This window comes from Bos grunniens, chromosome 27, assembly GCF_055505025.1.
Source record: "Bos grunniens cultivar Pamir isolate PY7600 chromosome 27, Bosgru_T2T1.0, whole genome shotgun sequence".
NCBI lineage: Eukaryota > Metazoa > Chordata > Mammalia > Artiodactyla > Bovidae > Bos > Bos grunniens.
In genome coordinates, this window is record NC_141191.1 from 27,339,653 (window position 1) to 27,359,867 (window position 20,215).

General features: G+C 52.6%; 1 protein-coding gene and 1 long non-coding RNA gene across 3 annotated transcripts in view; one reads left to right on the top strand and one right to left on the bottom strand.

Moving 5' to 3' along the window:
• Nucleotides 1–2,328: 2,328 nt before the first annotated feature.
• Nucleotides 2,329–18,908, bottom strand: DUSP4 (dual specificity phosphatase 4). The gene is made up of 4 exons (XM_086379632.1): nt 18,476–18,908; nt 8,330–8,475; nt 7,136–7,355; nt 2,329–6,502 (listed from the first exon to the last, which is right to left on the bottom strand). Exons 1-4 carry the CDS (start codon nt 18,906–18,908, stop codon nt 6,117–6,119), a joined length of 1,185 nt encoding a protein of 394 aa, XP_086235758.1. The 3' UTR covers nt 2,329–6,116.
• LOC147343684 (uncharacterized) overlaps nt 16,694–20,215 on the top strand; it is a 114,029-nt gene continuing 110,507 nt past the window's right edge. For both annotated transcript variants that reach the window (XR_015155941.1, XR_015155942.1), the window contains exons 1-2: nt 16,694–16,832; nt 17,987–18,982. This is a non-coding gene — a long non-coding RNA (uncharacterized LOC147343684). The remainder of the gene's footprint in view (nt 16,833–17,986; nt 18,983–20,215) is intronic.

Genomic DNA, 20,215 nt, shown 5'->3' on the forward strand with positions numbered 1-20,215 from the left:
CTGTGTCTGGCAGAAAGCAGACTCTCAAAAGCAAAGATTGTATATTAACACATATAAATGCAATCTAGAAAGATGGTACTGACGAATCTAGTCTTAGAGTAGCAATGGAGATGCAGACATAGAGAAGAGACTTGCAGACACAGTGGGGAAAGGAGGGGGTGGGATGAATTGAGGGTAGCATTGAAACATATCCAGTACCATGTGTAAAATAGATAGCCAGTGGGAATTTGTTGTATGACTCAGGGAGCTCAACCCGGTGCTATGACAAGCTAGAGGGGTGGGATGGGGTGGGAGGTGGGAGGGAGGTTCAAGAGGAAGGGGACATATATACCTGTAGCTGATTTACATTGATGTACAGCAGAAACCCTGCGTATAAGTTAAATAAGCAGGGTGACAATATACAGCCCTGACGTACTCCTTTTCCTGTTTGGAACCAGTCTGTTGTTCCATGTCCAGTTCTAACTATTGCTTCCTGACCTGTATACAGATTTCTCAAGAGGCAGGTCAGGTGGTCTGGTATTCCCATCTCTTTCAGAATTTTCCACAGTTTATTGTGATCCACACAGTCAAAGGCTTTGGCATAGTCAATAAAGCAGAAATAGATGTTTTTCTGGAACTCTCTTGCTTTTTCTGTGATCCAGCAGATGTTGGCTATTTGATCTCTGGTTCCTCTGATTTTCTGTTTATTTAACTTATATGCAGAGTACATCATGAGAAACGCTGGACTGGAAGAAACAAAAGCTGGAATCAAGATTGCTGGGAGAAATATCAATAACCTCAGATATGCAGATGACACCACCCTTATGGCAGAAAGTGAAGAGGAACTAAAAAGCCTCTTGGTGAAAGTGAAAGTGGAGAGTGAAAAAGTTGGCTTAAAGCTCAACATTCAGAAAACGAAGACCATGGCATCTGGTCCTATCACTTCATGGGAAATAAATGGGGAAACAGGGGAAACAGTGTCAGACTTTATTTTTCTGGACTCCAAAATCATTGCAGATGGTCACTGCAGCCATGAAATTAAAAGACGCTTACTCCTTGGAAGGAAGGTTATGACCAACCTAGATAGCATGTTCAAAAGCAGAGACATTACTTTGCCAGCAAAGGTCCATCTAGTCAAGGCTATGGTTTTTCCTGTGGTCATGTACGGAGGTGAGAGTTGGACTGTGAAGAAAGCTGAGCACCAAAGAATTGATGCTTTTGAACTGTGGTGTTGGAGAAGACTCTTGAGAGTCCCTTGGACTGCAAGGAGATCCAACCAGTCCATTCTGAAGATCAGCCCTGGAATTTCTTTGGAAGGAATAATGCTAAAGCTGAAACTCCAGAACTCTGGCCACCTTATGCAAAGAGTTGACTCATTGGAAAAGACTCTGATGCTGGGAGGGATTAGGGGCAGGAGGAGAAGGGGACGACAGAGGATGAGATGGCTGGATGGCATCACCAACTCAATGGACATGAGTCTGAGTGAACTCCAGGAGTTGGTGAAAGTGAAAGTGGAGAGTGAAAAAGTTGGCTTAAAGCTCAACATTCAGAAAACGAAGATCATGGCATCTGGTTCTATCACTTCATGGGAAATAGATGGGGAAACAGTGCAAACAGTGTCAGACTTTATTTTTTGGGCTCCAAAATCACTGCAGATGGTGACTGCAGCCATGAAATTAAAAGACGCTTCCTCCTTGGAAGGAAAGTTATGACCAACCTAGATAGCATATTCAAAAGCAGAGACATTACTTTGCCAACAAAGGTCCGTCTAGTCAAGCCTATGGTTTTTCCAGTGGTCATGTATGGATGTGAGAGCTGGACTGTGAAAAAAGCTGAGAGCCGAAGAATTGATGCTTTTGAACTGTGGTGTTGGAGAAGACTCTTGAGAGTCCCTTGGACAGCGAGGAGATCCAACCAGTCCATCCAAAGGATGGACTTGATGCACATGAGTTTGAATGAACTCCAGGAGTTGGTGATGGACAGGGAGGCCTGGCGTGCTGTGATTCATGGGGTCGCAAAGAGTCCGACACGACTGAGTGACTGAACTGAACTGAGGGCAGAAACCGGCACAATATTATAAAACAATTATCCTCCAATTAAAATAAATAATTTTTTTAAAAAGAAAGCAGACTCTCAGATGAGGACATCTGTGTCTTACCCTTCACTTCTTTCTGTCTAAAAAATCCAGTTCTCAGAGATTTCCTCTCTGCCTTCACCTGTCACCTTCCGTGGTGTTCAGGGAGCTCACAGATTTGAGTGGCCCGTCTCCACAAGACTACCATAAATGATTCAGACCTTCCAAGTCATCATATTGGCAGTTTTTCGGGAAAGGATAAACCAAGCCAGAGGTGGTCGAAAATGTATTTATTTTTCTTCAAATGATCTTTGTTTCAAGCAATAAATAAAAACAGACATGTTGACTTTTCTAAAAAAAACAAAACAAAACAAAAAAAATCCCCCTAAACTATATACACCCTGCAGAAATACAAGCATATCAAATGTAGAAATGACATCACTCTGAAAGATGGGGCTATTTACAGAAATTACAAGTATTGCATTGCTGTCTTGAAGAAGCCTATTTCTGGCATGACTCATAAGCTCTAAGGGAGAGCAGGGTCCTCTTCCAAGAGGTGGCACTCTCCATCCTTTTTTTCTGACTGCACCATGCGACATGTGGGATCTTAGTTCCCTGACCAGGGATCGAACCCACACTCCCTGCATTAGAAGCACGGGGCTGGACTGCTAGTGAAGTCCCTCTCCATACTTCTTGATAAACAAACAAACTTGCAAAGAAGAGCACTGACAGCCAGAGACGTTCTTCAGTTCCTTAACAACTACAGATCAGCTTTCAAGGGGCGTGAAAAGGGACCTCATCCAGGTCTTAGGCCCCGTGAGCTCCTGACAGAACCCATATTGTCCCTCAGCAGAGCTGGAGCCACGCAGGGCCAGGGACAACTGTCTGCTGTGGTTTCTGCCACACAAGCCAGCTCTGTGTTATCAAGCCCCGGCCTCCAACAGCACCTTGCCATCCAGAAGGTTAAGTTTCCCAAACTCAGTTATGCAAGGACAGCACTTGGGGAGCTTTGAAACCTACTGATGCCCAGGTCCCTCCTCCAGAATTCCTGGTGTACCTCGTCTGGGCTAACGGGCAGCCAAGGCAAACCCCTACTTTACCAACAAAGGCTGGCGGCCAAACTCTGATCTCACGGCCCCCTCCCCTCACATTGAAATCACCCATCCCACCTCCCTCTGCCCATCTTCCCAAGGATTTTGGATTTTTTCTCATATAGAATCAGAATCAACTCTCTAGAATCAGGCTAGAATGGACATCTGAGGAAAATGGCCTCTGAGGCCAAGACTAAGGGTGGGAGCTCCCTGCCACCAGCTCACAAGTGGCTTCAGTATAATACTGCTGGGAGGGGGGGGGCTCCACCCACACCCTGGGGTCACAAAGACACTGGAGGGAACAGCAGCATTCTCCAGTCTCTATACATGATCCAGTGAGTCAATAGCACAGGTCACCATGGATCAAAGTGGCAAAGCTTTCTGACTGCGACAGAAATTGCATGTCACCAGAAATCACTTCATGGGAGAGACACCTGTTGAAACCCAGTGGCTATTTGGAGGGACCTCATGGTTCCGTCTTCATTAGAGCTCTTTCTTGCAAGTCATCAAAGAGGCTTCTGATGGTAAAAGTAGACAGTGACCCCAAATCCCCGATTCCAATCAAGCCCATTTCCTATTTGATTTCTAAGGGTTTGGGGACTCACACTGTTATCAAGTACAAAGAAAATGGCTTTATAAATAGTGGTTTGACACTGCGACACAAGACTTGAATTGGAAAGCAGGGAAGAGACCCAGTCAGGGCGGGTCCTGGGCTCCGACTGTCTGGGCAGCAGGAATCCGGTCTGGGAAAGCACGATACGCAGATTTTGGCAAATGTACACTCATTCTGTAAAAAGTCAATCTGTTCTAAGCTACTTTCCCTCCCTCTTCAAGCAGTCCCTCCTGCGGACCTATCTGTCTGTGGGAACCCACACTTTTCCAGCAGTGGAGCCCATTCGACCTCAATTCATCACACAACATGAAGCAACTTCCAGGAATCAAGGAAGACAAGGGAACGTCCAGCTGAGCTCTCTCAGTAGGCCCAGTGTCATGAACCCGACCCCTCCACGTCTTCAGGAGGGGTTCAGCCAAGCAGCTCCCAGGAAAGGAGGGGGCCTCGGGCTTTTCTAAAAACAGGAAGTGAGAACTCTGGCCACACCCAAGACAGGGCTTGACAAAGGTAAGACAAATGATGCCAGGTTCATGTTCATGGAAGGAAATGTGAGGAACCTGGTCCTGTCTGGGACGTGGGGACAAGAAGGAGCATTCCGACACTATGCTGACATCGAGGCTTGAAGTTATTAATGGGTGAGCAGCACTTCGATTCTCAGAGGGCAAAAACAACCCCAAAAAGCAAAACCTAAAGCATGCTCTCATTTCTAGACAAGTTTGGAATTACTGCTAACCTGGCATGGGTAACAACACTGTTCCACAATACTATAAGTTAAATAACCCGTGGTTAGTTCCCTCCTCCCTCCCCCCAAGCCCAACCCACCTGCTCCTTGTTCCAAAAGCCACTCCTCTATTTGGAAAGGCCCCCTGAAAACGGCATTATCTCAAGAAAGGATTCTACTCTGGCACTCTAATGCCCATCCAGAAACCAGCTTCCCTGCAAAGAGTCTGCCTGACTCCTCACTCACGCTGTCTTGCTGTCCTAATCTTCCACAAGACCTCCAGTGAGGTGTCCACGCCCTTTTTATTCACCTATTCACTTTACAGATATCCACCTACACCAGGAATCTTTTAAGATCACAAGAATTTGTTGGCATACTTCATTCCAAGCAAACCCCCTAAAATTAAAATCTCTGATTTAGGCAAAAGAGGAAAAAAAAAAACCTGGTGCTTCCACTTCCCTTTCGGGTCTCTCTCTTATTAGCTGGGTTCCCCAAGGACCTTGGCAAATGATTCGCTGCAGGAAAATCTGAACTGCACCCAATTTTAATTTTAGGAGCACCTTACACGATATGGCATTTATCACAGATGATATATAAGTCCTCGGGCAGGTCTAGGAGAAAAACGCTTCCACCGCCAAACTGAGTTACTGATCATCCGAAAAGGTTGCATGGTTGCGGTTTCAAATCGCTTCGGTGGTCCATGTGCCCAAGAACCAACTTCAAAGACAGTCTCCAGTCCATATTCAAGGATGCGCTATCTGTGGATGTACACACCCCCGGATTCTGGTATCCGAGATGGAAGGAGGGGGTGCTGGAACCAACCTACCAGATACCAAGGGTCAACGCTAAAAACGCCCTCCCTCCCCTTTCTCCTCCTCCCACCCTGCCCCCTTCCCAGCGAAAGCAAATGCAAGCTGATCGTCATGCCATCTCGAACACACCACCTCACTGCACTGACGTCTGCACGCTGCTGTGCTCGCCGGTCCACACCTACATGAACATATTCTAAAGACACGGTCCCTAGACTTTGTGTACTTACATACTCTGAGGAAACTCTCAATAAATACTTTTATTTATTATTAAGCGTAAGTATTCACCCGTTGATGGTGACTTAAAAAGGAAAACCATGTCCTAAAAGATTTCTTCAAAAAAAAAAAAAAAAATTCCTGTAACTACAACATACAGAAGGACCAAGCACACAGAAGCAGGCACTTCTGGTCAACTTGTTTTCGGCCCTTTGCCTCCCCTCCACCCCCCTCCCCCTAATAAAACCGGGAGGGCACATTTGCCGGGATCTGTGGGTTTCCTAACTTCAAGCCTTACTGCTTTAAAAAAAAAAAATGAGGTAAGAAATTCCTATCTGAAAACTAAAACTGACACACAAACCAAGCCCCAGGTCTTCCCTGCCTGCCGAGGAAGCCGTTATTGCTCTAAGTTGGAGTGTTTTGTTTGCGTTTAAATATGTATTCGAGGTCCTTATTGCCATTCTAGCTGGCCCCACGGTCGGCCAGAGAGATGGATGGAAGGAGCTTGGTTGCCAGGCCCCCTACGGGTCAGTCCGGACCTGCTGCCTGGCCACAGGGCCCCACCCAACGTGGGCTGGTGTCGGTTGGGGAGGGGGGGGGCGTTCCAAGGATTCTAACAGCTGGGGGAGGTGGTGATGGGGCTGTGCAGGTAGGGCAGGCTGCTGGGGGCCGGGTGCACCCCCACAGAGACCGGGAAGCTGAAGACGAACTGCGACGTGGGCGTGGGGGTGGCCTTGCCCCGCTCGCGCAGGGGCCCCGAGGGGCTGGCAGCCTCCACCGCGCAGGAGGTGGCCAGCACCTGCGACTCAAACTGCAGCAGCTGCCCCATGAAGCTGAAGTTGGGCGAGATGATGCTCCGCCGCTGCTTGACGAACTCGAAGGCCTCCTCCAGCCGCACGCGCTTCTTCATCATCAGGTAGGCCAGGCAGATGGTGGCCGAGCGGGAGATGCCAGCCTGGCAGTGCACCAGCACGCGCCCGCGGCAGTCCTTCACCGCATCTGGGGCAGAGAGCCACGAGCCCGTTAGTGTCCCCAAGTCCCCGTCCTTCCCGCGGGCGGAACAAGGGCGCTGGGGGGAGGATCTGATAAGCATCGGTCGGAGCCCTCCCTCAGAACCACAGAAGGAACAGCCCTCCGAGGCTGACGCCGGGAGAGAGGAAACCCACGGGGCCAGGGAGTGCCGTCGGTTCTAGGCTGTTTTGGAGACTTAACCAAGCAAATGTGCCAGGCTTAGGAAATACACATGCTAAAGCCCGGTGCCAGCACACACGGAGGGGTTTTCATTTGCAGGAGAACAATGACCCAGTTCTCTCTGTGTTTTCCTCCCCACCCCTAAGTCTCATCTGCTTGGCAGGTGGGACATCCAAGGCAAAAGTTCTTGGCTCTATCAGCTACCAATGCCTACGGTTTGTGTAAGTCCATCTTCCTACCCCTGGGCAACTCAACACCCCAAGGGTCAGCCTTCCTTCTGAGAAAGAGGGAAAACAGGCACCCTCTGGCAGGGCCCTTTCTAAGTCCCTCCTTCAACACTCCAGCTCCAAGTGGTTCCCTCTTCCCTCGATTCCTGTCTCTGCCAGCCTTGCACCCAGCGCCCCATTCCTGAACCCGGCGCCCCGGCCAGGGCCAGCCTACCGATGTACTCGATGGCCTCCATGAACCAGGAGCTGATGTCGGCCTTGTGATTGTCCTCCACCGGGATACACTTGTACTGATAGTGTCCTTCGAAGTGGTTCGGGCAGTCGGAGGAGACGTTCAGCAAGGCCGTGATGCCCAGGGCATCCAGCATATCCCTGCGGGCCGCGTGATAGGCACTGCCGAGGTAGAGGAAGGGCAGGATCTCCACCGGACCCCCCTGCAGAAGGGGAGAACAAAGGGGCCCCCCCAAACATCTTAAGTGTAAGACAGCAAGGGAGAGGGCTAGGGTGGTGGGACAGGGAAAGGGGAGCCAGTCTGGGGCGGGTGGGGGGTGCTGTCACGGGCCCTGGGAAGATGGCCTGTGGACACAGCCCCTCCAGGTCTCCCCGTGTCCTGCTGGGGCTCCAGGAGGGAGGGATGCGCTCAGTGGTACCTCTCTGGCCTTGATGCTGTGCTCTGCCTTGATGCTGGGCCCCCCTCTCTGGTTCAAGCAGCCCACCTCCCCCCACCCCCCGTGACCAATGAAGCGGAAGACACAACACTGGCCTTGTTCCATCGTTTGTGATGTGAGGAGCTTACACCTGCTACCACTAAGCTACTTGCTGCAGATCAAAAACAGACGCCACAGCAACCTCAAAGACAAGAGGAGGGATCCTGGCAAAAGGAGGTTATGTTGGCTTTGCTAATGACATGATTCTGAGACGGATCAACACAAGTGATGTGGGATTTGCGGAGCCGAGTTGCGGGACCCCATCAATTTAGTCCATCTCTGTGTAAAGGAGAGGGCTGGAAGGGGTGTGCTTGTTAAGAATAACAGTGGCATGAGCTGGTTTTCTTAGAAGGGCTGGTTGTCCACTCATGTTCACTTAGCATTTACCATTAGCTTGTATGGGGGGTGGACAGCTCTGACTGTTGTGAGCCAGGGCTGGGGTCTCAGCTTCCTACAGAGCAGCCCACACATTTCTGGGCTCCTTGCTTGTCTGCACATAACTCTGGGAGAGAAGTCAGGGACTTATGTCTTTACGTTCTTTTTTTATGTAAGGGTAACGAGAGAAGGAAGGGGGAGAATTTCAAAGAAATAATGGATTTCACCTAAGGTCACATCCCAACACTCAGGGTTCATCAATTCACCCAGCATTGAGGCCCTGAGTCCTGAGCCTCTCTAAGCAGAAGTCTGATCTCAGCCCGCACCTGGTCATGCAGTGGGGTCCCACAGGAGCTGCAGCTCAGGTCCAAGGACTCCGCCGTGCTTGGGGGCACAGCAGGTGGGATGGCTGCCAGAGCCTTGGTCTTGGAACAGAATTCTGGGTACTCGGAGGAGAACCTCTCATAGCCACCTGTAAAGGAGAAAGATGCTCGGGTTAATGGGGTCACTGAACAACCAGGAAACCAAACCAGGGGAGAACTTGAACACTACCCTTCATAGAGGAGAGCTGTTGGGAAGCTAGGGCTGGTTGCACCTATATTGGCCACTGGGTGGCGCTGTGGGCCCAGAGATAATGGTTAAGGAGCCCTTCTTCCAGAGATGGGAAGACTGCCTTGGGGAAGAACGCATCTTAAAAGCTGGAAGAAAAGCTTTAGGGACAAGACTTCAGTTTAGAATGCAGATACACAAAGGAGGATGTGCAGGGGGAGATGAAGAAGGAACGCTTTCTTTACAGTGATGACAAAGAAAGAGGGAAGAGCCACTAGGGGTTTCCATGAGGCCACAATTGAGTCCTGGGACCCACAAAGATGTCTGTCATCCCCCAACTCCAGCTCTTCTTTTAGAGAGGTTCTCTAGTGTGGGAGAGAATAAAAAAACTATTATCCTGGCACCAGGCCTTCTGGACCTCAGCAACAGAACAGATGCCAATCACACAGCCTCATGAACAGCTGTTCCATCAACAAGGGGCCAAAACGAGAGGAAACGGGCTTAAATCTAAACAAATCCTTCTTGCCTTATCCAGGTTTGGGGCACGGGAGGATTTCCTGACCTGAGAGTTGCTAAGCCCTGGAATGGTTCTCTGCGGAATCATCTTCCGGGGAAGGAAGGTCGTTTAAGTAAAAGGAGACAAATGGCCAACTTCTGTGGAGTAGCGTTAGTGCCATTCAGGCAAAGGCGGCTGGGCAGGGGTGGGCAGAGACGCAGGAGGAGGCGGGCAGGGAAACACACCAAGAAGAGACAGTCAGCCTGTGTCTCTGATTTTCTTGTGCACTCTGGGACTTTGCTTTGTGGGAAACTTACCATCTATTATTGTCAAAGTTTGGCCCTGCTTGGGTTTTTTTGTGTTGTTTTTTAAATTTTTTGTTGTTGGTTTTTGTTTTGATGTGGACCATTTCTGGAGTCTTGATTGGATGTGTTTGGGGGGCTTCCCAGGTGGCACAGTGGTAAAGAATCTGTCTGCAGTGCAGGAGATGCACGCAGGTTCAATCTCTGGGTCAGGAAGATCCCCTGCAGGAGGGCATGGCAACCCACTCCAGTATTCTCGCCTGGAGAGTCCCATGGATGGAGGAGCCTGGCGGCTACAGTCCACAGCATCACAAAGAGTCGAACACGACTGAGCATGCATGCACTACTTCCGTTTTGTGTTTTGGTTTCTTGGCCCTGAGGCAGGTGGGATCTCAGCTCCCCAATCAGGGGGATCACACCTGCGCCCCCTGCACTGGACGGTGATGTCCCAACCCCTGGACCAACAGGGAAGTCCCCCTGCTTGTATTTTTATTTTGCAGTTTCTATTGGACCAAAAATAGACTAAAAATGAACTCAGCAGGGTCTGCAGGTTGTGGAACAACCACTCAACGGATGGTCACGCAGGCAGCTGGCCCACTACACCTTTATGACTAAGTGACGGGGGGGTGCCATTGCTCTCTATCCCGACCATTCAAAGCAGTTTTCCAACATGTGATGGTTAGTCAATTCCTTGCCCTGAATCCCAACCCTTGACACTACCGCTTCGGAGAGGAAAGAAAATGACCGTTTGCCACATCATAAGGCTTCCAGAAACAGGGCAGACATTTTTTCCTCTCTGAGCGGGAGGCTCCTGGTTTCCCTCCCCCAGGCTATAAATGGCCATTTCTCTGGTCACAGGCCCTCACTCTGCTGAGTCATAATGACCAGCCTCCCTGGAGGGAAAACCTGCTGGAGGGCCCAGTCCTGCCCTCTTCAGAGGTGCTAGTGGCCTGAGTGGACTTCTTGTCAGAAGCAGCCCTCCCTTTCGCCTATAAACCTGCTAATGCTTCCGCCCCCAACGCAGGCTATGAGCAATGAAAGCCGGCAAGTGCCTTTAGCTGAAGCCCCCTGGGATGGGCCTCTGGGATGGAAACTTCGGCAAATGCTGCCCTTTGGAGAAAGTAAAAGAAGTGGGTCCATCCACAAACCAATGTTGAGTGTCTATATGAAACACCATCACTTGCTACTCTGTACTTCTAGAGGATCTGAAAAATTGAGTGAAAGGATCTGTGTGTTTATTACATAATTTGAACATTAAAATACATCTCAGAGATACAAGACGTTGAGGGGTGCCCTCCCAAAAGCTCATCACCTGGACGGGCAGGCCAGCAGTCACAGGAGGGTCAGGGCGAGGCTCCAAGGTCATAGAGAACCAGTAGCTCTTAGGGCTGAAGGAGCCAAGGAGACTCAGTGGTAGAAAGAACGTTCTTCCCGTTGCTGAGAAGGCACAGACCAGGGCATCAGACGGAAGTGAAAGAGCCTTGCCTTTGCAGTCAGATTCACAGCTCTGAGTTGAAATGCCAGCCCTGTGAATGAATCATAGGCTGTGCAGCCTGGAGACATCACTGAACCTCTCTGAGCCTCCTCCTCATTTGTAAAATGTAATGAAACTTCCAGGCCGGGAGTCTCTAGTGGGGACGGACTGGAACAGCCAGTGTGCACTGTGCCTGGCCCCAGGGAGACACTCAATGAACGTTTCCTTCTTCAGTACCTAAGGGGACTCCAGCTTCACTCACAACTTCTCACACTCAGGACAGCTTTCTCCTCCTGGGCTTTCCTTCTTTTTTCCAGTGGGCATCTGGAGAGCTGGTAGTTAGGCAGCAGAAGAACAGGTACCAGGCACTTCCTGCATCCCACATCCCCTGCCCAGTCAAGGACATCTGCTACCTCCAGGGCTGACCATCAGTCAATCCCCAGGGAGCAGCAGAACCCTGGAGGGGTCCCCAGCCTGCAGCTGACCCTGGGGGTGTGGCAGGTGTGGGGGATGGGGGAGGGCGCAGGCAGGCCCAGAGACCAGACCAGGCTTGAAAGCGGGGGCTATCTGTCATCTCCCCAAGGCTGCACATAACAGGACAGAGAGATAGCAGTGGTCAGGAAAAGGCACCATTACAATGAAGCGGCAAAATGATTACTGAAAAGTTCTTTCGCTCTGGAGACAGGAGCAAAGGGAGGGTGGAGTCCCTGACATGGGAGCAACGGAAAGGATTTCCCTCCGGAGCCATCATTAGCTGTGGTGGGATCTGTGGCTGGTAGTTACGAGGAGCATCAGCAAAGGACCTCCTTCTGGGGCCCAGGAGCTGCAGTCAGGCCAGGACCTCAGATGAGTAGAACACACCCTTGTGGGGTCGGGAGCTCCCGAGTGATGCAGTGCAGATACAGGAGTGCAGGTCAGGGGCCATTCAGTCCACACCCCAAAAGATCACACTCCGATCCAGGTTAATAAAAATGACAGACCCTCTTAAAAGGAAATGTTCATTACGTGTCAGGCTCTTCCCACCCCGGTATCCAACCAGCAGCCCTGGAAGAAGGCGTGCTGAGCCCAAATTTAACAGAAGAGAAAACTGAATTTCATGGCGGCCCCCATGTAAGGGCATTCAGCCCACAGCTGCTGCTGCTGCTAAGTCGCTTCAGTCGTGTCCAACTCTGTGCAACCCCATAGACGGCAGCCCACCAGGCTCCTCTGTCCCTGGGATTCTCCAGGCAAGAACACGGGAGTGGGTTGCCATTTCCTTCTCCAATGCATGAAAGTGAAAAGTGAAAGTGAAGTTGCTCAGTCGTGTCCGACTCAGCGAATCCACAGACTGCAGCCTACCGGGCTCTTCCGTCCATGGGATTTTCCAGGCAAGAGTACTGGAGTGGAGTACTGCCTTCTCCAGAAGGGGCCTCAAAGTCACTTGGACCCTGGTCATCAGGACCCATCCTGGTGCTTCCCCACCACTGCTTCTCCAGTAGCCCTTCTCTCAGCGACCACCCGCCCAGTGGTTCATCACTCTAGGAAAGAATTTTGATGCGGAAATAGAAAGAATGTCAACAGGGCACTGCTGACGTTTCACTGGACTCTGCTTCTCTCCGATGCTTTTCGAACTCCAGGTAGTTATGGAGGAGTCGTGACCAGCATTTTTTTTTTTAATTTAATGAAACAGAATAAAAACAACTTGAACGCACTGCATGTATAGAGGGTGTGATTTCATGGCACTCTGGTTTCACAGTGATGGTCCCCATCACAGGGACTCCCCTGGCACTTAAAGGCACTTGCTGGCTCTTCTTCTCCCAGACTGTACACGGCATGTGCTGCAGTGGGGCACGAGCCCAGTACAGGGCAACAGACACCTGGCCTGGCCGTGAGCTGTTGCAGGACACCACTCATGTCTTACATCTCTTGGGGGAAAGTGTATTTCAAGAGCTCAAATTACGTAATAAACACATGGATCATTTCACTTTTAAAAAAAGGTCAGCTCCTCTAGAAGTATATAGAGTAGCCCTATACTAGGTCCTGATGGAAACGAAACTCAGTTTCTTATGGTGGGTGGCGGGGAAGAAGACTGTTCCCAGCCTCTCTCCTCAGTGCCTGCCTCCCCAGCTCACATCTGTGCAGGTACCATAGCCACGACCCTTTCAGCAAGAGCGAGATTGACTTGTATTTTTTTATCTTTGACCACATCCTGCAGCATTCGGGATCTTAGTTCCCCGACCAGGGATAGAACCTGTGCTGCCTGTACTGGGAGTGCACAGTCTTAGCCACTGGACCACCACGGAAGTCTCAAGAGCTAGATTTAGATCTCCAAGCTTTATCCAGAACTCATGAGAGGGAAAGTTTATTGCCACTGTAGACACGGTGGGGTGGGATGGGAGAACGTCTATCCTGTGGCCTTGGAGCTATGCGGGATGGGAGGGGGTAGGCAGACGGGTGCAGAGGAGCCCCAGCTCTGTTGTGGGAGCTGGAAGAGACACATCCCCTCCTAAGCCCCGTTTTCCACCCTCAGAATGCAAGGATTCCAGACACTATCTTGAAGTTCCAACATTCTGTGCTCCTGAATGGTCATGAACTGACTTGCCGACTACCAACTGACAGCAGGTATATATTTCCATCAGACCTGTGTATTTCCACCTTCTGAACACAATCTCACAACACATTCGCCAGTGAATTCCCTTTTATTTTTTCCTACGTCCTGTCGCATGTAATTCGGTAACAGATAGGCTGACTAATTTTGACCTGTTTTTCCCATGTTCTTATTTAATAATATACCTTCTAGCCTTAAAGCTCTCATTTTCTCATCTTAATTTTAAAACTGGAGCGTCTGGGGGGGCGGGGCAGAAAGGACTATAATTTTCTACCCAACTTCCTTGAGGAATAACTACGCCTACGGTTCAACTCTGTGTTCTTTTCGTCTTCTCACACAGACAGGGAGGCAGTTTTCAAAGTTGACAGAAACCGTGAAACTGGCTGGCCCCCTGCTCATGTAGGTGGGGCGGGGGAGATGTGTGAGAAGTCCTTTGAAAGGGCAGGCTGCTGTGATGCCCGTCATCTCGCCATAATAGGACTCTTAATGGGGTCTGTGATGGGAAGGACAGCCTCTTGGTGGTGACGATGGTCGCGGATCTTAATGTGGCTGCCACTTTTTCCCTGTTACTCTCTCTACACTCTCATATCAACCTGTTAACAAACAGGGCTCATGGCCTTGCTGTCCTGGGACATCTTATCAATATCAAACACTGCCCAGCAGGCAAAGTCTGGGGACATCTGAAGGTCCTTTGGCTTTGAGAATTTCCAAGACTTCCAGTTTACATGTATGGGCTCCTCATCTCTGGGTCCTGGATCTGCTACCTCTGGTGTCCCGGGCAGCTGGCTGGACACTCGAGGTCACACTCTAGGCTGGATCTCGCTTGCAGCCCCTCCAGGTACTTCTCTGCCATCTGCTCCCTTCAGCAATCTGGCTTCCGTCTAGTCTTCATTTCTTCCTCCCCAACTTCCTCTTTGTTAAACGGGAACTGCCTTCCAGGAAGGAAACCAGCTATCTGGTTTCAGATGTTCTGATTTTTTGTAAGGAATTCCTTGGCTCTTTAAAAAGGTCACCCTTTCTCCTCTCTGAGTTCTCGGTGAAGCCCACCTTTCCTGTAAGGGAGCTGAGATGGACTTCCTGACAATCAGGCTGTCACTCTCAGTCAACACCTACTGGAACCATCCAGTGCAGATGATGCAAAGAGTAGTGACTTTGCCTAATTCTTTATAATTCTTTAAAGTCTCACACTCTGGGTTAGGAATTTCCCTTAAGGCCTACCTTTATTTTTATGTTTGTAATTCTAACAGTTCTCCGCTGTCATGGGTATATCGTGTCCTGTTTGCAAGGAGAAAAGCCAGTCCTTTTGCCTTTGGGTGAAAGAGCTGCCCTTAGCATCCCCCAGGATTCTGCCGTTTGGTGCCACTGACCTGGAAATGAGGATGGGCAGGGCAGATGGACACAGAAAGAGAAAAGATGGAACACAGCCACCTGACCTCTGCCCATAGCTCTCAGGATGGGCCTTAGTCGCTGTTCACACGGAAGCTATCACGTCAGGTCACTATGATCAGGCTTGGGGACCATTGGGTATGAGACTTCCGACCTGGAAGGAGAAGCTGGAGTATATTGATCTTCCCAATTTCTCAAAACAGCTCCAGGACGGCTTTTAAATCAGAACTTGAGTAAGAACTGACAAAGGTCACAGGCTGAGAAGAACTTTAGATAGAAGAAAAAGTAAGATAATGTTTTTATACCTGAAATCTTCTGTGTAACAGACTGATCTCTTATTGGGGGGATGTGGGAAGTAAAGAATGACGTCTATTAAGGTAAGAAAAATGCTCTTTTTGTCTTTCTCTACTGGGGGGAGGGGGTCTAAAACCCTAAACCAAGGATCTATGAAAGAAAGAGAAAGGGATTTCAAAAGAGATGTGTACTATAATTAAATCTGAAAAGCTGAAATCTCTAAACTGTCCCAAAATGCCTTACAGGGTTTTCAATAAAATGAGTTTTACCCCAGTGGGAAGATTAACTAGCCAAAGGACCAGAAAATGTAGTGATATGGGTTACTGCTTTTAGCAAACCTTGGGTATTATTAGGAATTGTAAAGGCCAGCTAGCACTGCCTTAATCTTAAGTAAAGCTATGAATTCTTGCCTGTGGTATTAGTTATTAACTACCTGTAATATATAACCAACTGCCCTTCAAAGTGGCATAAATAGAAAAATCAGCTGTTTAAACACAGTTAATTGGTAAAAGTCCATAGCTTGTGACCAGGAAGGGTAATAGAACCTCTAAAAATATCCGGCTGTTTTTACTGTCCCCCCAGGATGGCAGATATCAACAGTTTTCCACGGCTCAGTGTCTGACCACTTTTACTCCACGCCCACCACCACACATGAATGGTTGCACAGAAGGCCCCACTGGCTGCAAAATAAAGGAAAAACTGGGGGGGGGGGGGCGTGGAATCATCCAAATTACCCAACACCTAACCAATTCAGGTATTTACTAAAGATAAATCTAAGGGGCTTGTCTCCTCTCATTTCCCTTTAGTTTCCTGCCCCCAGGGCCTCCTGCGAGGAACCCACGTTTCCTGCTGTTCCGCTGGCTTCTGCACTGTCCGCCCCCAGGCGCACCTCCCCGCAGCGCCAAGGGAGCCCATTTCCTTCTGCCCTCACTGGGGGATTCCTTTGCAGGGGAAGGCAAGGAAAAGAAAGAGGAACTGTGTGAAGACCGCCTCTGTTTAGCACCTAAATGAAAACAGGCTGAGCTGAATAGAATTTGAACCAGTTAACCTCAAAGATGTTCTATCACCACTGCAGAACAAGCTGGAAGGAAATACCCTCCCTCCCCACACTCTGAATTTCAGGCGGCAGTTGCGTCCAAAGGCAGGCTCCCTTTGCTTAGAAAGACCCAGCTGAACCTCTCCTGGCCCCTCCCGGGAGGGCCTATGAAGAGAAGTTGGACCCCACGCCCAGGCCATGACCCTCCCCAGCTCAGAGGATGCGGTCTGGGAGAGGCAGCGAGCGGTCCGCCCCTGCGCGCGCCGGGTCAGGCAACAGGAGGCAGTGCAGGCCTCGGGAGGAAACAGCCCTTAAGCACTCCTTTTCCTTCGGCCAGGCACCTCGCCAACCGCCAGGGGACTGCCGACCCTACAGACTAGCATTTGCCTTGCGCCCGGCGGCCGGCCCGCGGGGCGGCTCTCGGTACAGATCTGGCTCCGGGCTCTCCCGGCGGGATTCGGGGGAACCAGGCAGGTGCCGTGAGCCCGAGGAGGGAACCTTAAAAATCTCCTTCTCTCTCCAATAGCGAGGCCTAAGTGCGCGCCCGGAAACCCTAGGGCGGTCCTCTCTGGATTTCTTCCAGGAGAAAAAGAAAACAAAACGAACCCAGACGCCACGTGCGTCCGCTCTGCCTCGAGAAGGGTCCCGGGTTCGGAAGCCGAGCAGGCAGGCGTGCGATCGGGGTCCAAATCCGGAGCGATCGAGGTGAGCACAGCTCGGAGAACACAGCGGTCAGCCCTTGCCACTCGAAGGGGCTTTCGTCCCAGAGAAATTTCTCTCACTGTCCCTACGTGCGCCAGCACCACGCAGAGGACGAGCTATGTGCTCAACCTCGGGGACCCCATCCCCGCGCTCCACCCAGTCCGGGACCACTGGGCTCCCGGCACACCTCGGCGCCCGGGGCCCCAGGGCCCCTGCGCCCAGGTCGCCTCGCTTAGCGCCTGGTCCTTCCGGTGCAAGGCCCTTCCTGGCACTTTCCCTTAAAGCGCTGGGAGGAGAAGGGAGGAACGCTGGGCCCAATCAGAGGTGCCAAAGGCCGCCCTCGCAAAGAAAGAAAAATCAGCAAAATCGCCTTAGTGGTTCAACCAAAGGTCAACAGCAGCATTTCCCCAGCAGCTGACAGGTCAAATGGCCAGGAAACAACTGCCGAGAACAAAGCCCCCCGCTGTTCACAGGGGCCAGCCCGACCCGCCGGCACCGAGCGGTGTGGTCGTGCCTTTTGGAAGGGGCGGTGGGGAGAGGTTTCCGCCGCCGCGCCTCCCGCCCCATCTCCCTTCCTCTCCTGTGAGCGGGACCGGAGAGGAAGGGCAGGAGGGAGGGGGCCGGGGGCGCCGGCAGGGAAAGGGGCGGCCCTTTGATGGCGGGGGTTCGAAACGCCTCCCTCGGGTCCTGGGGCGGCCAGGACCCGCAGCGGGCTAAGGAATGCGCGGAATGCGGCGCGGGTGGAAGGGGCGCAGCGCCGCAGGGCCCCAGCGACTTGCCCGCTCCCGGCCTGGCCGGGCAGGTGCGGCCGGCGCCCGGGTCCTTCCAGGTACTTGGGTAGCCCTCGGCCCTTTCGGAGTTTAGATTTGGTAAGATCTCCCCTTCCCTGGAGTTTCGCACTTAAGCACGCGCCGCCATCTGAGAGTCTTGAGTCTGAACAAAAGGTCGTTACTTCTCAGCTGCCTTCATTTAAGAGGCCCCGTCCCCCTTGGCGACCCCAGCAAATACTCGGACCTCCAGCCTCCGTCTCCGGAGCCTAGGTCTAGCCCGAGGCGGGAGGGGTTGGCCACCCTTCCTGGTGGAGCTCGGAGTTGGGCGGCACAACCAAGCCCGCAAGCTGACCCTCGTTTTTGCATTTATGAACGGTTGGTTTCCAGCAGGAGCCGCAGAACCGATCGCACCCCAGCGCTCACCCTCCTTCCCTCTCTTCCCCACGTCTTGGAATCTCGTAATCGGATTCGGTGCGGGACCCGGCCATGCCAAACCAACAGGCCTAACCTGTCCCCCACCTCCCGCGTAGTGGCACTTGAGAGCGCTTCCCAGGACTCGAAGGTGGAAAAGCTGCTGAGTCGCTTCTCCCGCAAGGCCAGACCGTTGGTGTAAACAAATGCAGAATCGCCGGGAAGGGTCCGGAAATTGCAGGTGACTGAGCCCTCACCATCTCTGAGGACTTCAGGAGCTCGCACTTGCACACAAATATACAAAAGCCTTGCACACCAGCGCGAGCACAAATACGCACAAAAAAGCGTTCGGGGGGCATCCCGCAGCCACGAGTCACCCCCAGGCACCTCTTCTGCCCACTAACGCGCAGGCCGCCCAGTCCCGCCGCACCGACCCTCCAGCTCGCGCCCGGCGCCCGCGTTTACCTTTCAGCAAGCAGATGTCGGTGCGCTCGGCGTTGCGACGCAGCGCCTGCACCACCAACGACACGGTGCTGTCCTCACGGAGGCTCTCGGCGCGCGGGCTGCGCTCGTCGTAGACGATGACGGCGGAGTAGAGGCCGGAGCGCAGGCGGGCGCGCACCTCCTCCTCGGCGGGCAGGATCTGCTCCAGGCTCACGGAGCCCTTGGCCCGCCGCCGCACAATAGTGTTGCAGCGCACGTTGACCGAGCCTCGGATGTAGCCCGCGCTGTGCGCCAGGAACGGTCTGCAGTCCAGGAGCAGGCACTTGCCGCCGCTCAGCAGCCCCAGGGCGCCGTGGCTGCCGCTACCGCCCGCGCCGCCGCCGTTCTCGTCCCGGTTCATCAGCCTTTTGAGCACGCTGCAGTCCATCTCCCGCAGCTCGTCCACCGTCACCATGGTCGCCGGGAACCGCGTCTGTTGGACACCCGAGGAGGCGAGGGACTCCCGGGCGAGCTGGGCTCCAGGAAGGGGTGAGCGGGGGTCTACGAAAGGGCGCGCGCGAGCAAAAGCGGACGCAAACTTGGCCCCTAGGGGCTCTCACTGGCGAATCTCTTCTCCCGGGTTCCCCTTTCTCCCGCAGCTTCTCGGTTACATAGCAGTCCGGGCGGCCTCGGGCGCCGGGCAGCACGATGCCAAGGAGGGGGGGGGGTGGTAGTGGAGTGGAGTGTGTTTACGGGAGAGGTACGAGGGCTCCCTTCTGTTGTTGCCTCTATTGTATTTCGCCCGTTGCGCTGCCGTTCCGGCCGCGGTTCCCCCACGAACTGCCGGAGCTCCGCGCTCTGCCCCAGCCAGAGTTTCCTCTCCTCGGCGTATAGATTTATTAATGCTCCTCGGCTCTCCCCCGGGAGGGGGCAGATGCATTACTACCTCGCGAGGCTCCGCCTCTTTCCATTCTGGGCCGCGAGCCCTGCCCCGCCCCCCGCGCCCGCTCCCCGCCCCCCGGCGGCTCCCCCCGCCCCTCCGGCCCCACCTCCTCCGCACGCCCCAGCGAGTGAATGGAGTGCCGGCCGCTCGCTCCTGGTCACGGGGACGCGACGTCACAAAGAGCGGAGTAAACAGGGAGCGCGGCGGTCGCCGCCAGGCCCATTCATAAAACCGAGACCTAGAGGAAAAGGGAGGAGGCCTCCGACCCGCAGGCGAGCGGCTGCGCCGGGACTTTGTGAATGGAGCGTGGCGGCGCCTCTCCCCTGCCTCCGCTCGCGTCCAGCCCGACCCGAGTTGCCTTGCAGCCACTGCACCCCCGCCTCGGTGGTGGCGGCGATGATACGCAGAAAAAAATCGCCAGCCGAGAAGCTGGCCTAGCGGAGGGCCGGACTCTGTTTTGAGCTTTCATCCTGGTTTACCTCCGCGCTTCCCCCTTGTCAGCCCCGCAGGTGGGCCCCTAGTACCCAAGGGGACTGGGAAACGCCGCATCGCAGCCGGCCCAGCCAGGCCCTCCTCGCCCCAGCCTTACGGAGCGCGTTTGGCCCGCCAGGCGTTTTTGGTTGTTGTTGGTTTTTTTTTTTTTTTTCAATTGCAGTTTCTCAGACTTTAGCTTCTGCCTTAGCCTGATCGATTTTCATCTTAAGGTATAAATCAGTTTTATAGCTTCCCGAGGAACGTGGGCAAACCCGAATCCAGGAGATGAAAGAGAAAGCCCTCGCGCCCCGAAGCCCGGTAATAGGAGTGAAGTGTTGAGTTTGTTGCTTTATGACCCAGAGGGA

Coding starts and splice junctions, on each gene's coding strand:
- DUSP4 (XM_086379632.1), bottom strand. CDS start 18,908: ATGGTGACGGTGGACGAGCTGCGGGAGATGGACTGCAGCGTGCTCAAA. Junction 7,356..8,329: donor GGACCCCACTGCATGACCAG/GTGCGGGCTGAG, acceptor CCCCTTCTGCAG/GGGGGTCCGGTGGAGATCCT. Junction 6,503..7,135: donor GGAGGCCATCGAGTACATCG/GTAGGCTGGCCC, acceptor TCTCTGCCCCAG/ATGCGGTGAAGGACTGCCGC.